Source organism: Kluyveromyces marxianus, chromosome 5, assembly GCF_001417885.1.
Source record: "Kluyveromyces marxianus DMKU3-1042 DNA, complete genome, chromosome 5".
Lineage (NCBI taxonomy): Eukaryota > Fungi > Ascomycota > Saccharomycetes > Saccharomycetales > Saccharomycetaceae > Kluyveromyces > Kluyveromyces marxianus.
The window spans coordinates 688,122-702,018 of record NC_036029.1 but is presented as its reverse complement, the minus strand read 5'-3'; the positions used below and the strand labels follow the sequence as shown (position 1 = coordinate 702,018).

Genomic DNA, 13,897 nt, shown 5'->3' with positions numbered 1-13,897 from the left:
TTAAACTTCACAGTAAATTTATAGACTGTTAAAAGCTTAATCAGGGAATGTATATTTAAGGTATATTCTGCTTATATAAGTTAGCGTCTTTCCACGTTTAATATTTCATTTATCCTTTTAACTGCGGAGACTACAGATTCATCGTCAAATCTTTTACCTGTTAATTGCAAAGCAACAGGACCATTAACATAATCGGATGGGTCATATTTCAATGACCCAGAATTGTCAAGCCATGCCATCTTCTCATAACTATTTGATTTCAAAGAGGATTTTTCAACATTGGCATCAAGCTCAGGATCGTGGGTGACCCCGGTTGGGAATATAACATTTGGATAGTCAAATAAGTTCCAGAAAGAAGTGTAACCCCAGTACAAACTTTGTCCTGGTAGCTCTGCAGGCCCGACATAAGTTGGGGAGAGGATGAAATCTAGGCCTAGACCGTCAGTTCCCTTTTCAAAGAACTTTTCAAAGATCTTTAATTGATATTCATCTCTAACAGTATTGTGTTGTCTGTTTTCATAAGCAGACAATGCATTTCCTCCACCAAAGTTGAAAAAGTGTTGCGTCAATGGTAAGATAGGTTCTCCACTCTTTTCAAAGACTGACATTTGAGCCTTGTTACCATCGATAGTATAAAGAACCAGATTTGTGGTGTATATCTTCTCCATTTCTTCCTCTGTAAACCAGTATGGGGCAAGATCAACGATTTCGAATACATCGGAATGTTTCTTTAACTGTTTGGCCACGGTTTGCAGGCCTCTTAGAATCGCTGGATAAGGCGTGACCAAGTTATCGGTGTTCAAGACACCTATTTTAATCTTCTCGGGTAGAGAAGGTTTTCTCCATGGGATTGGGACGCAGGTAGGATCGGTTTCCCAAGGCTTACCGTCATTCAAGTAATGTTCCATGTAGTAATCCAGTTCATCGATGGAACGTGCAAGTGGACCAATAGTAGCAACAATACTCTCCTGGCCACCAGTGCCCGGAGTACTGTGCAATAAGGAATTTCTTTTCGTGGTTGGCCTCATACCATATAGGTTACCAAATGCAGAAGGACATCTAATGGATCCACCAATATCGGTTCCAACACCCATAATGGATGCATGCATTGCAACAGCTGCCGCTTCACCACCAGAAGAACCACCAGGAGAAAGTTTAGTCGAAAGTGCATTCCTGGTTCTGCCAGAGATTATGTTCCAGGTGTCCAAATGCATGATAGATTGAGGTTGCGCAGTTCTAATATGGTAAATGGCACCCTGCTTCTCAAAAATGTCGACCGTCAATGCATGTTTTGACGAAACGGCCTCCAAAAGCGCCACGTACCCAGCACTGGTAACCTTGCCCTTGAAATCCAAATGCTCTTTCAAAGAAATTGGGATACCGTGCATTGGACCAACAATCTTTCCATTCTCCTTTAAGTATGCATCCAATTGCTGCGCCTTTTCCAACGCATATGGGATCAAAAATTGCATGACACAATTGGTAGCCAATTGTGCAATTATTGAAGATTTAATGAAAGCGTTCGCAATTTCTACTGCCGTCAATGAACCGTCCAACTGCTTCGAGATCAAATCATCAATAGTGTACCCATTGACTATCTTCAAATCTTTCTCTGAAAGCAGCTCAACCAGGAACTTCCTGGCATCAATTGGCTCTGTATCAAGAACCTCATCAGAGGGAATAACCTCTACACATTTGGCATAGAAGTCCGGATCATATGACTTCATATCTTCAACCCTCTGAGCATTGTACTTCTCAATTAAAGGCTTATACTTTTCAAACGTTTGAGCATCAATTGGGGCTGCGTCGACCGTCATTTTTCAAATATACGAAAGCTCCTAATAATGGTGTTACGTACTGGGTGTAACTCCTGGTGAATGTTTCATTCTATCCCCTTCAACCAAGTACATTCAATCCAGAGATGAGTTTCAATGATCACACTGATTCATTCGTTCTTTATATAATAACAATATCTCATCACATCTTCATGACTGCTGAATAATACTCCAAAACCACAGTCAATTATGATAGCCAAGACATGGGGAGGTGTTCACACCGCGAATAATCCCAATTCCATATCAGCCTTACCATCGTTATGACAAAGCATGGTCGTAAAGGCTGCTATATTCGTCATTACCTTAATTTTCTATGCAGTAACTTAGAATTACAGCTTTATCGAGGTGTAAAGTTCCGAAATTAATCGAGGTATGAGATCTGAAAATATCTTGAAATTTTCTTATCGCTGAAAATTTAAGGGAAATAATCGAGGTAGCAGCAAACTGTGGATATGATCTAAGGTTTGTACCGCGAATAAAGGAATAATAATGAAGACGGGGACGTTGCTAATGGTAATCGATGGTTGAACTTTTACAACAGCGAGCGGTAGTATTGTTGTTGATTTCGGAATGTTGTATTGTATTATGATTCAATAACTCCGCAATATTGAACTGCAATTGCAACTTTAGGGAGTTGGTATCGATGTGAATCATGGTAGTAAGTCGGACTATTGATTATAGTGATATCATTGAAGAGACTAGAGGACTTACTTCTGATACGAGTAAGTTTGAAGTTTATTCGAAGTGATGATATCTAAATGGTGGTAATTAGAGAAGGAGAGTCATCTTTTGATTAGATTAGAGGAGGAGAATAGAAGAATGTGAATATTTTGGTTATTGATATCGTAGGTTCCAAATTGTACTTAAGATGGGACTCTTGAGATATATTAAATGGAAACAAAATGAATTTGTTACTGTTATTGTTTGATGCTGTAGATCAGTCATTCAAATATCGGTAATCAAGCTCAGCAGGCAGAGTAAGATTACATATAAGTATATTGTTATTTGATGTCTACTGAAAAAGCAGAGTTCAGTTCCCATGGAGGCATCGATTTCGAAGCCATTCCAGGTAACGTCCATCTAGTGGACATAGAAAAGAAAAAGAGTAAGGAAAATGGGAAGATTGTGTTGGTTCCCACGCCATCTGATGATCCCGATGACCCATTGAACTGGGAATTGAAGAGGAAATTGCTGGCGTTGTCGTGCTGTTTGGTGTACACTTTAGGGGTTGGTGTTCCAAGTGCTGCGATCTATTCTGTTTTAAACGATGTCTCTTTGAAGACTGGTATTTCATTGAGTCAATTGAACAATGCCACTGGTTATTTGTTTTTGTTTTATGGTATTGGTTGTTTTGCTTTCCAACCTTTGGCCTTGCAGTACGGGAAAAGACCGGTTTATGTGTTTTCTATGCTTGCAACAGCCTTGGTCTGTGTTTGGCCTCCATACACAAAGACTAAGGGTGAATGGATTGGGTCTAAGGTGGTTCAAGGGTTCTTTGGATCAGCTATTGAATCATTGCCCGAAATTACAGTTAGTGACTTGTTTTTTGAGCACCAGAGATCCACTGGTTTGGCTACTTATGGTGTAACTCTTTTGTTCGCAAGTTACATTGCCCCATGCATTGCTGGTTTCATCTCAGATGGCCAATCTTGGGAATGGGTGATGTGGTGGTGTGCAATCTTTGCTGCTGTGTGCGCTGTGTTTTTGTTCTTCTTTATGGAGGAAACTAACTACAACCGTAAGTTGAAAATCGATTCAAAGACCGGTCAACCAATTACGATGTCCCATGGCGATGGTACAGTGGTTTCCAATGTCTTTTCCCATATTAATAAGGATAACAACATTGATGATTTATTAGACGACAAGGCTGGAAACAAGGTCGCTGTGGATGAAACGGACTCCGAGAGTCAGGGCAACGAAGCCGCTGATGAGGCTGGGTTACACAATGTTCTCAGTGCAGAAAACTCGAATATCTTAAACCAATTGAGCCAAGTCGAAGTGGTAGACGCTTCGACTGTGGTACAAAGGAAATCCACAAAGACCTTTATTTCCAAGTTATCGATGACCAGCGGTCAGAAGGACAAATTCCTTCTCCATCATTACTTCTTGGCACCATTCCTTTTGTTCCGTTTGCCTGGTGTTGTATGGGCTGGCTTTTTCTACGGTCAATCTTTGATTTGGTTCAACGTCTTGAATGCTACTGAAAACTTGATTCTAGCTGCCCCACCATACAACTTCTCAAGCACCCAGTGTGGTCTCGCTTACATTTCGCCAATGTTGTTCTCTTTCATCATCTATTTCTTGGTTGGAAATTTTTCGGATTGGCTAAAGGTCCGCATTGCAAGATATCGTGGTGGTCTAAGTCTTCCGGAAGACAGACTCTACACTATTATTTTGTACTGCATTTTCGGAGTCTTCGCCTGTATCCTATGGGGTGTAGGAGCCTACTATAAAGTCCACTGGTTCGGTTTGGTCTTTGGTCTAGGTCTGCTAGGAGGATGCTCGATGTTTGGTATCACCATCTCAACCACATACGTAATTGACTGTTACAAGGAGCTCGACACAGAGGCCATGGTCGTTGTCATCATTATAAGAAACTGCATGTCTTTTGCCGTTTCATTCGGTATTACAAAATGGATTGAAAACTTAGGGTTGAAACACGCATTCATCAGCGTTGCCTTCATCCTATTGGCTTGTAACCTAACCTTCGTATTCATGGTCATCTACGGACCTAGAATGAGAAACAACTCTAAACACTTTTACTGGTCCCTTGTTCAAAAATACAGAGAACTAGGCATGCATTAACAGCATGCAATATTCAGTTTTATTTACCATCTCATAATATAATACAATATAATATAATTTAAGGTATGTTCTTTCGTTTGTAAATCAATAGTGTTGGTATCTTTTTATCTAGACTCACACAAGCCATTCTCAGTCGCGCGTCAAATTAAATTTCATTGATTGTTTTCCTCTTATGATTACCCGAACATGGACATATTCTTTCTTTCCATGATTATAAGGTTTCCTTAAAGTTTTACTTTCTGAGAAATTAACATTATGTCTGATGATGGATGGACAGTATTGAGTTCAGTGGTTTGAAGTGGTCTCAGAGACATTGGAGCACGGTTTTCAATATGTCAGACCATGAAGAAATAAATGAGGATACCAAATCTGTAGCTTCTGGCGATGTTAGGAGCGAGAATGGCGTTGAAAAAGATATTAAGGATGAGGAGAATGTGACTGCATCACCTGAATCGGATGAAGATAAAGCCGATATAAATAACGATAAGCAAGCTGAAGTCAATGCTGATAATAGTGAACATTCTAATGAGGAACCATCAGAAAAGGAACCTGAAGCGATTCCGGCGGAGACTGGTAATGAAAGCTTGGATGAGGGGAATCATTCCATAAACCCCGAAGAAGCAACTTCAAATGAGCCAGCTGACGCTTCTGAGAGTGTAGAAGCAAGCAGTAAAGCTGAAGAACATGAGGAATTTCATGATACACAGGGATCTGAAACTGTCCAAGTTAAAGACGAGACTGAGGAGGATGAGGATAAGGATAGTGTATCAGATGCCAGTCTTCTGAAGAATAAGCAGGATGATCTGGAACAGAAGATTGAATCATTTAGTGAGAAGCCAGAGCCACCAAAACTTCCTCCTAGAACCCATATTGCATCGGGATCTGTTTCGCCTCCACAGTTACCTCCTAGATCACACGTAGCGAATTCCATGTCGGGGCCAATTCACACTGTCCCACCTCCATTGACTGAAGAGATGAAATCCCCAGAATTCCGTACGCATTTTAACAAGCACAAACGTTCAGATAGCAGTGACTTTGACTTAATTTTGAACCGTTTCATTCAGAATGAAACCGAATTAGAATTGAGGGACGAGAAGGAGCGTGAAAATGCTAAAAAGGGTACCGAAACGTTAATAGAAGAATACGATGAACTGGTTGACCATACAGAGAAAGAGTTGGTCGATATCGATTGGCCATTCTGGAGCAAGTTGGTGCATAGTTTCAGCGAAGTAGTGAAAGAGGACTCTAAAAAATTAGAATCTGAAGTTGGGAAGGGTATTCCACCTCAGATTCGTGGTATTGTATGGCAACTATTAACAAGCTCTAATTACAAGGAAATGGAAGAGTTCTATAATTCACTACTAGCTATTGAATCCCCACACGAGAAAGGTATCAGAAGAGATTTGTCCAGAACGAACTTTATCCCAGAAGGAAAGAGCGATTCTTTATTCAACGTGTTGAAAGCTTACTCATTATACGACCCTCCTGTGGGATACACTCAAGGCATGGCTTTTATCGCTACAACTTTAATTTTGAACTGTGACGAGGAATGGCAGGCTTTCTCTTTGTTGACGAAACTTATGAAGGTGTATGGATTCAGATCGTTATTCTTGCCTGGAATGCCAGGTCTAATGTTAAAATTGTATCAATTTGATACACTCTTAGAAGAGCATGATCCACAATTGTACAATCATTTGTTAAGACAAGGAATAAGATCTACTATGTTTGCAACCCAATGGTTCCTAACTATGTTCGCATACAAGTTCCCTCTAGATTTTGTTCTCAGAATCATGGATATCGTTATACTTGAGGGTATCGAGTCTATTTTAAAGTTCAGTTTGAATTTGATGATTAAGAACAGTCGTAATATGATTGTTTTGACATTTGACTCGCTTTTAGACTTCTTGAAGGAAGACTTGTTCCAATATTATGCTTCTGAAGAGAACCCAGAAGGTTACGATATTGACAAGTTCATCTCGGACTCGTTGGAAATCAAAATCACACCGCTACAATTGGAAAGATATTGTAAAGAATTTGAAGAAATTCACAAGCTGGAAACAGAGAAGGAGCAAAGGTATGAGGAACAAAGAATCAAGAACCGTGAATTGCAAAAGGAATTGAAAAGACTCGAGCATGATTACGCACTTGTGAATAAAGAACACGTTGCTATTGCTAACGAACTAATTGAAAACAGACTACGGATGGAAACATTGCAAGACGAGAACCGGGATTTGCAACAAGAGATTCAAGACCTCCAAAAGCAACTTGAACGTGAAATCTACAAGCAAACACTTCCTAATCCTGATGCAGAAATTCCAACGGACTTAAAGGAGGATTTGAACAAGACCATGGAAAGAAACCTGCAAGTTATGACAGAAAACCAGGAACTCAGAGAACGTCTGGACCAATTGGAAAAGGAGAACTATGAATTACGTACGGGAAAAACCTGGACTAAAGAAGCAACTAGTCCAAGAGGAAGCCGTCTGGGATCCTGGGCATTCAAGACACCATGGAAATGATATGTGAATATCCGCTGAAAGAAGTCACAAGACAAAAAAGGAAAAAAAAATAAAATAATACTACTACTACTACATTGAACTTGAAAACATGTAAAACAATCTTTGAATATACACTTTCAACCTGTTAAAGAAAAACAACCATAATCATACCTAAATAGATACATACATACGCAACTAATTTCAAATTCCTTCCTGGTTTATACTTCCTGTCTCGTTGTGTACGGTTTTGATGTTTTTTATACTATCAAAATTTTATGAGCTCAAAGCTTTAGAAACGAAATCTGAAAAATATATAGTAACAACATCTCTCTGTTCAAAGGTAAAGCACTGGTTAGTGGGTACTATTTCCATTGTCATTCGGTGATCCTTGAAATCCGAATATAATAATAACCGGTGTGGCACATAACTCTTGAGGAAATGAAGATATTCGCTGGATCTCAAAGAAGCTTCTCTACAGTAAGCTCGTTGTTCAGAGAATGGAGATTAGTCGAGAGCAGACAGGTTCCTGCTCCTAAGGAGTACAAGGTTGGTGACGTGAAGCCCTTATACATTCCAAAGGAAAAGAAGGAGTTTCCAGAATACCCATATGGTGAATCTCCAATCTATAAGCAAAGCAATAAGGGATTGTATGGTGCATCTTTCATCCAGTTCGGTAACAACATCCCAGAATCGAAAACGAAAACAAGACGTTCATGGAGTCCCAACGTGATCAGAAAGGGTCTTTGGAGTGAAACATTGAACAGAAAGATTAGTATTAAGATGACAGCCAAGGTTTTGAGAACAGTGACGAAGGAAGGTGGTATTGACAACTACTTGACCAAGGAAAAGGCTGCCAGAATTAAAGAATTGGGACCCACTGGTTGGAAATTGCGTTATAGAATCCTGCAAAGCAAAGAACAGGCTAAAACACCTGTCCACAAGGACGCAGAAACTGTTGTCGATGCCAATGGCAATGAAGTGACCGTTTTATTCAAGGTCACGGTCGATGGTGAGCCATTGAGAATCACTGTTGGTAAGAGAAAGCTACTGCACTCGTTATACCCATTGGAGAAGATGGAGCACAAGGCTGATGGGATGTTTTTGTCATATAAGAAGTTTTTAGAAGACTATGCCTCTCGCGAAGTCGCGGATATTGTGTCAAGACTCAAAGAGTTGAAGTTCGACTTGAGCACAATCACCGTATGACTGGGCGCGGTATATTCATGGATCCTGTAAATAAGCAATAAACTAAAATAAAGTAAAGTAAAGCAAAGTAAAGTGAAGTAGTCCTCGTGGTGGTGATAATAGTCGTGCCCGTACACTTGTGCCCGCAGACCATCCATCTATCCATCGACTGTCATCACCAGTGCCCTCTCTATGCCGGACTGGTTTTGTTTTTTCTAGACTCGTACACCCGTACACCATCCCTTCTTGCAAGATTTCTCTTTCCACACCCATACCTCTTGTTCCATCAATACACAAAATACACACATTTCCACAATAGGAACAATTTTCAAAAACTCCCCAGAACCTACGTCCTGGGGCAGCTGCAGAGCAGGCAACAAACACATTCCCTGTCTCCCCCTCCCTTCCCCTCACCTTCCCACTACGACCTTCGCGCCCCAGGCCAGGACCCCTGCCCAGCGGCCCAGCCATCCCCTCCCTACTCTCAGCGCACCCAGCCCAGGAACCCACCGTCTAGGCTCAAACCCCCCATGGGAACCCCCCAGCTCTCATGGCACCGTACTGGGAAGTACCAGCACCACCGTTTGTCGATGGTCAATCCGGGTAATACTGTTGAAGCTAGCCACCCCCCAAGCCCGCTGCACTAGTTTCTCTGCGCGCAGAATCGTTTCTCTTTCCGTTTGTTCACTATTAAGAATTTTTCAATATAAAACTTTTGAAGATAGTAATAGACCATATTGTTATAGAAAGGAATAGATTGGATATTGGGTATTAGAGGATTAGTACTTGCTTTAAAAGACCTCACGAACGATAAAGATTAACGAGATGGCCGTCAAGTCTGGTATGTTATAGAACGAATTTGTGATTGTGGGACATTTGCACATTGAATGGAGGAAAAGTTGGGAACAAGATATCTGGAGGATAATAAGACCGAGAAATAGATGTTGTTTGGCATTACAGCGGATAATAGTGTAACAGAGTATTAGTTGTGGGTATTACAGTGGAGTATAATGATGTTACAAGATGGAAAGTGGTTATGGGGGGAAGAGAGAGTAATATAAACGTGTCTATTGGATCAGTATCCTATGTTGAAGAAAGGAGAGGATAAAAGACTTCTTGGACAGAAAGAAAAAAGAACAACAACAAAGAGCCCCCATTCGGTGTCCAGTCTCTATTGGCAAGGACCCAGTTTACTAACAATATTTAATGTCACTCTTTGACTGAAATTTTATCTACAGGTATTGCTGTTGGTTTAAACAAAGGTAAGAAGGTCAACCAATTGACCCCAGCCCCAAAGATCTCTTACAGAAAGGGTGCTGCTTCCCAAAGAACCGTTTTCGTCAGAAGCATCGTTAAGGAAGTCGCTTCTTTGGCTCCATACGAAAGAAGATTGATCGAATTGATCAGAAACGCTGGTGAAAAGAGAGCCAGAAAGGTCGCAAAGAAGAGATTGGGAACTTTCGGTAGAGCCAAGGCTAAGGTTGAAGAAATGAACGAAATCATCAACCAAGCTCGTCGTCATTAAAGAATCCTGTCTTTTTAATAGATCAATTTTATCAAATATTATATCCCATTAACTCTCTAAAGTAGGCGAAGGAAGGATGGAGATGGATGGGGTAATAAAACTGAGGTAGGACCCGCGTGGAGTGCAGAGCCCATATATTAATAATATTTTCTACATATATAACATTATTTCACAAGTTTTGCTCCGCCGTTGTGTGTCCTAGCCGTTGCGCCCCCACTCGTTCTTTGTCCTTTTTATCCGGCTATTAGAAGTGTTTTTATAAGCAGGTTTTTATGTACAATCTTTAAAGCTCATCTTTAATATTAGAAGATGTTTGTTACTCTGATATATATATATAAAATAGGGTGTTGCACTAGACAAGAGAGAAACCAAGATAAAAAAACTGAGCTACGGTCCAGCATAATCAACACCATACCATGCTCAGGAAGTACAGCACGGCCCCAAAACCATTGTTCGGTGGCTCTACCCCACCTCCCCCATATTCCCACTCATACCAACAGCTCCAATCGTCGTTGACCAGAAAACCGTTCCTCGAAATAGCCCTCGTCATCGGCGTCGGAGCACTCACCTACTTCGCCATTGACAACTACAATGAGCGCATCAAACTCGAGTCAAAGCTCAACAACCACATAGTCAAGTCCCAGCAGATGCAGGAAGTCTACCTCAAGCAAATGAATGCCCAGCGCAAGAAACGTGAACTCCAGATCTTGAACGAGCGCAAAAGCACCCTACAACGACAAATGAAAATGGCCCTACACATCGCAATGCTCAGAAAACAGCTCGCAGACCTCGGTCAGGACCCCGTTTCCATCTCAACCATTCAGCAAGAGTACGCAAACTCCGTCAAGATGGAGAATAGCATAAGTAACGTCAGTGGAACTGCCCTTTGGATCGCAGACAACTCAGAACTCAAGTCCTATTTGCCCAATGCAAGAGAGTACGATGAAGAAAAGGGTTCCAATTGACCCACAGGGCCCCCAGCTTGGTCCCGTTACCAAGATCCCAGCCCTACCTAATACGACGATCTCCGGTATTTCATTACCCGTCCTTCCATTTTTTTTTCAACCAATTCCTATAAAAACTTCACCAAGCAGCCTTTAATTTAACCAGCTTAGCATTACATTGAGGTTTAAATCAGAGTTTAATATGTATTAGGTCTGATCATTTGATGTTGTTTTATTCTCAGGGGACCAACAATGTTTTTAATTTATCGACACCCAGAGTCACGGCACGTCCTTTTCCTCTATGGATGTGACAAACAGGTCTCTCCGCCAGGTATTCCTGTTAACGTGCTCGCGGTAGTCGTAGAAGAACTATGTTGGTACCCTTTGGGGCGCCTGCATGAGCTTCATGGGGCTCGCATTTGTTTCAGCCTTTGATGTCGTGCCGGGTCTTTTTTTCTGTGACCTGGCTATGCGGTTTGAAATGTACATTTTATAAGAAGAGAGTGTAGTGTAGGTAGAAGTAGAAGTAGAGCTGGAGCTATTCTGTTGTAGCCTAGCCTTGTATATAGGAGCCACTGTAGTAGTAGTAGTGAGTAGTCAAAAGCATCTGTGTCTGGAGTATTTTTGCCCTAGGTATGGCGTTTGCGTCGTGAGGCATGGTGTGTGTTTAAAATTACGCGATTTGGTGCAAGTTTAATCAAGGCATCGCCAGTTTGAAAGAAGAGAGGGAGAGCCAGAAAGCAGGTCAATTGCATGCTTCGACTAGCTTTGAGATTGGTCAACGCTACGTCTTATAGAGGAGGTCCACGCCACGTCGGTAGAAGAAGCTATTCCGTATCCCCAGTTCAGATGTCCGTGAAGCGCAAACAGGTGACATTAGATGCCCTCTTTGGAGGCAGCAAGAAGGTTAAGCCAGAGGCCAAACCAGAAGTCAAGCCAGAAGTCAAGCCAGAGGCCAGGCTAGAAGATTCCAATTCCAAGGTTAAGAATTCTACTCCCACTCCTACTCCTCCTGGTAGCAGTAGCAATGCAGCTGTTGTCTCGAACATCCCATTTGCAGAGCTATGCGATACGTTCCAGGCCATCGAGGAGACGTCATCGCGACTTGCCATCACTGCGATCTGCTCCAAGTTCCTCTACTCGGTGTTGGAACGCGATGCAAAGTCGTTGGTCCCCGTCACGCTACTTTTCATCCACAAGTTGGGCCCCGATTACGAGCCAGGGTTGGAATTGGGTCTTGGGGAGTCGTTGTTGATCAAGACCATCAGCGAAGCGTGCGGCAAGACGACGCAGCAGATCCGCAACAAGTACCGTGAGATTGGTGACTTGGGTGAAATCGCGATGCAGGCGCGTAACGTGCAGCCTACGATGTTCAAGCCCAAGCCATTGACGGTTGGGGAAGTGTTCAACAACTTGGTTGCGATTGCCAAGGCAAGCGGCAAGGATTCGCAGTCCAAGAAGTCGTCGTTGATCAAGAAGATGTTGACTGCGTGCAAGGGGTTCGAGGCCAAGTTTCTAATCCGGTCGTTAGAGTCGAAGCTCAGAATCGGGTTGGCCGAAAAGACTGTCTTAATTGCAGTGAGCAAAGCGATTCTAACGCACGAGCACAAGGGCGAGGAGCCCAGCGCCGATATGGTTGAGCGTGCCGAATCCTTGATCCGGGACGCGTTCTGCCAGATTCCCAACTACGAGATAATCATTACCACTGCGTTGGAGCACGGGATCATGAACCTCGACCAGCACATCAAGTTGAAACCGGGGATTCCCTTGCAACCGATGTTGGCGAAGCCCACGAAATCGATCAGCGAGGTGCTCGACCGGTTCCAGGGCACGCGGTTCACGTGTGAGTACAAGTACGACGGGGAGAGAGCCCAGGTGCACCTGCTGAGCGACGGCACGATGCGCATCTACTCGCGTAACGGTGAAGACATGACCGAGAGGTACCCCGAGATCAACGTGAGCGATTACATTAGGAAGGAGGGCAGCGCCGCCGGAGGTGAGTCTACGGCCCCTGTCGTCACATCCTTCATCCTCGACAGCGAAGCTGTCGCCTGGGACCAGGAGCAGAACAAGATCTTGCCCTTCCAGGTGCTCAGCACAAGAAAGCGCAAGGGCGTCGAATTGAAAGACGTCAAGGTCCGCGTGTGCTTGTTCGCCTTCGACATCCTCTGCCTAAACGACGAACCGCTCATCAACAAGTCTCTCTCGGAAAGACGCGACATCCTACGCGCAACCTTCGACCCAACACCGGGCCAATTCGTCTTCGCAAACGAAATCACCACCACAAACCTTGACGAATTGCAAAAGTACTTGGACCAATCCGTCAAGGACTCGTGCGAGGGCCTCATGGTCAAAATGCTCGACGGCGAGGAGTCCCACTACGAGCCCAGCAAGCGTTCCAGAAACTGGTTGAAGCTCAAGAAAGACTACTTGGACGGTGTCGGCGACTCGCTCGACCTTGTCGTCCTTGGGGCCTACTACGGACGCGGGAAACGTACCGGAACCTACGGTGGCTTCCTCTTGGGCTGCTACAACCAGGATACCGAGGAATTCGAGACCTGCTGCAAGATTGGTACCGGTTTCAGCGACGAAATGCTACAAACGCTATACGACAGACTACAACACACTACTGTCGAACACCCGAGTACCAATGTTATATACGACTCGTCTGCTCCAGCAGACGTGTGGTTCGAGCCCAGCATGCTTTTCGAGGTGCTGACTGCGGATTTATCGCTCTCACCCGTTTACAAGGCCGGGTTCGAGGCATACGGCAAGGGTATATCGCTCAGATTCCCAAGGTTTGTCCGAATCAGAGATGACAAGGGTGTCACAGACGCGACTTCTTCGGACCAGGTCATTGAGTTTTACGAGTCGCAGGCCAGCGTGAGGGGGCAATAGGGGAGGAGAGACTCACACACACCCTAACTAACAAGATGGAGCATGTACCAGAACTGGGTGTGCTTGGCCTCGCTGGTATGACGTTACGTTTCCGGGTGTCTTACGGTTATTTGGTGGCCTCTTTGCAGCCGTAACAGCCGTTCGTCACGTGACGCGTCGGGCTTTATCGGTCCAAAACAAAAAAAAGGCGTGTCGCAGAACTTCTGC

At 43.4% G+C, this 13,897-nt stretch overlaps 7 protein-coding genes across 7 annotated transcripts; 5 read left to right on the top strand and 2 right to left on the bottom strand.

Moving 5' to 3' along the window:
* Positions 1-80: 80 nt before the first annotated feature.
* Positions 81-1,817, bottom strand: KLMA_50328 (uncharacterized protein; the record flags this gene model as incomplete). Its single annotated transcript, XM_022820316.1, has 1 exon — positions 81-1,817. The coding sequence occupies one exon, from the start codon at positions 1,815-1,817 to the stop codon at positions 81-83; it is 1,737 nt and encodes a 578-aa protein (XP_022676792.1).
* Positions 1,818-2,843: 1,026 nt separating this feature from the next.
* On the top strand, positions 2,844-4,640 carry KLMA_50327 (uncharacterized protein; the record flags this gene model as incomplete). The annotated part of the gene is made up of 1 exon (XM_022820315.1): positions 2,844-4,640. One exon carries the CDS (start codon positions 2,844-2,846, stop codon positions 4,638-4,640), a length of 1,797 nt encoding a protein of 598 aa, XP_022676791.1.
* A 269-nt stretch (positions 4,641-4,909) lies between these two features.
* On the top strand, positions 4,910-7,159 carry GYP5 (GTPase-activating protein GYP5; the record flags this gene model as incomplete). The annotated part of the gene is made up of 1 exon (XM_022820314.1): positions 4,910-7,159. The coding sequence occupies one exon, from the start codon at positions 4,910-4,912 to the stop codon at positions 7,157-7,159; it is 2,250 nt and encodes a 749-aa protein (XP_022676790.1).
* Positions 7,160-7,576: 417 nt separating this feature from the next.
* Positions 7,577-8,344, top strand: MRPL24 (mitochondrial 54S ribosomal protein bL28m; the record flags this gene model as incomplete). Its single annotated transcript, XM_022820313.1, has 1 exon — positions 7,577-8,344. One exon carries the CDS (start codon positions 7,577-7,579, stop codon positions 8,342-8,344), a length of 768 nt encoding a protein of 255 aa, XP_022676789.1.
* A 1,231-nt stretch (positions 8,345-9,575) lies between these two features.
* KLMA_50324 (uncharacterized protein) lies at positions 9,576-9,845 on the bottom strand (the record flags this gene model as incomplete). The annotated part of the gene is made up of 1 exon (XM_022820312.1): positions 9,576-9,845. The coding sequence occupies one exon, from the start codon at positions 9,843-9,845 to the stop codon at positions 9,576-9,578; it is 270 nt and encodes an 89-aa protein (XP_022676788.1).
* Positions 9,846-10,264: 419 nt separating this feature from the next.
* Positions 10,265-10,813, top strand: KLMA_50323 (uncharacterized protein; the record flags this gene model as incomplete). Its single annotated transcript, XM_022820311.1, has 1 exon — positions 10,265-10,813. The coding sequence occupies one exon, from the start codon at positions 10,265-10,267 to the stop codon at positions 10,811-10,813; it is 549 nt and encodes a 182-aa protein (XP_022676787.1).
* Positions 10,814-11,545: 732 nt separating this feature from the next.
* CDC9 (DNA ligase (ATP) CDC9) lies at positions 11,546-13,690 on the top strand (the record flags this gene model as incomplete). The annotated part of the gene is made up of 1 exon (XM_022820310.1): positions 11,546-13,690. One exon carries the CDS (start codon positions 11,546-11,548, stop codon positions 13,688-13,690), a length of 2,145 nt encoding a protein of 714 aa, XP_022676786.1.
* Positions 13,691-13,897: the final 207 nt, after the last annotated feature.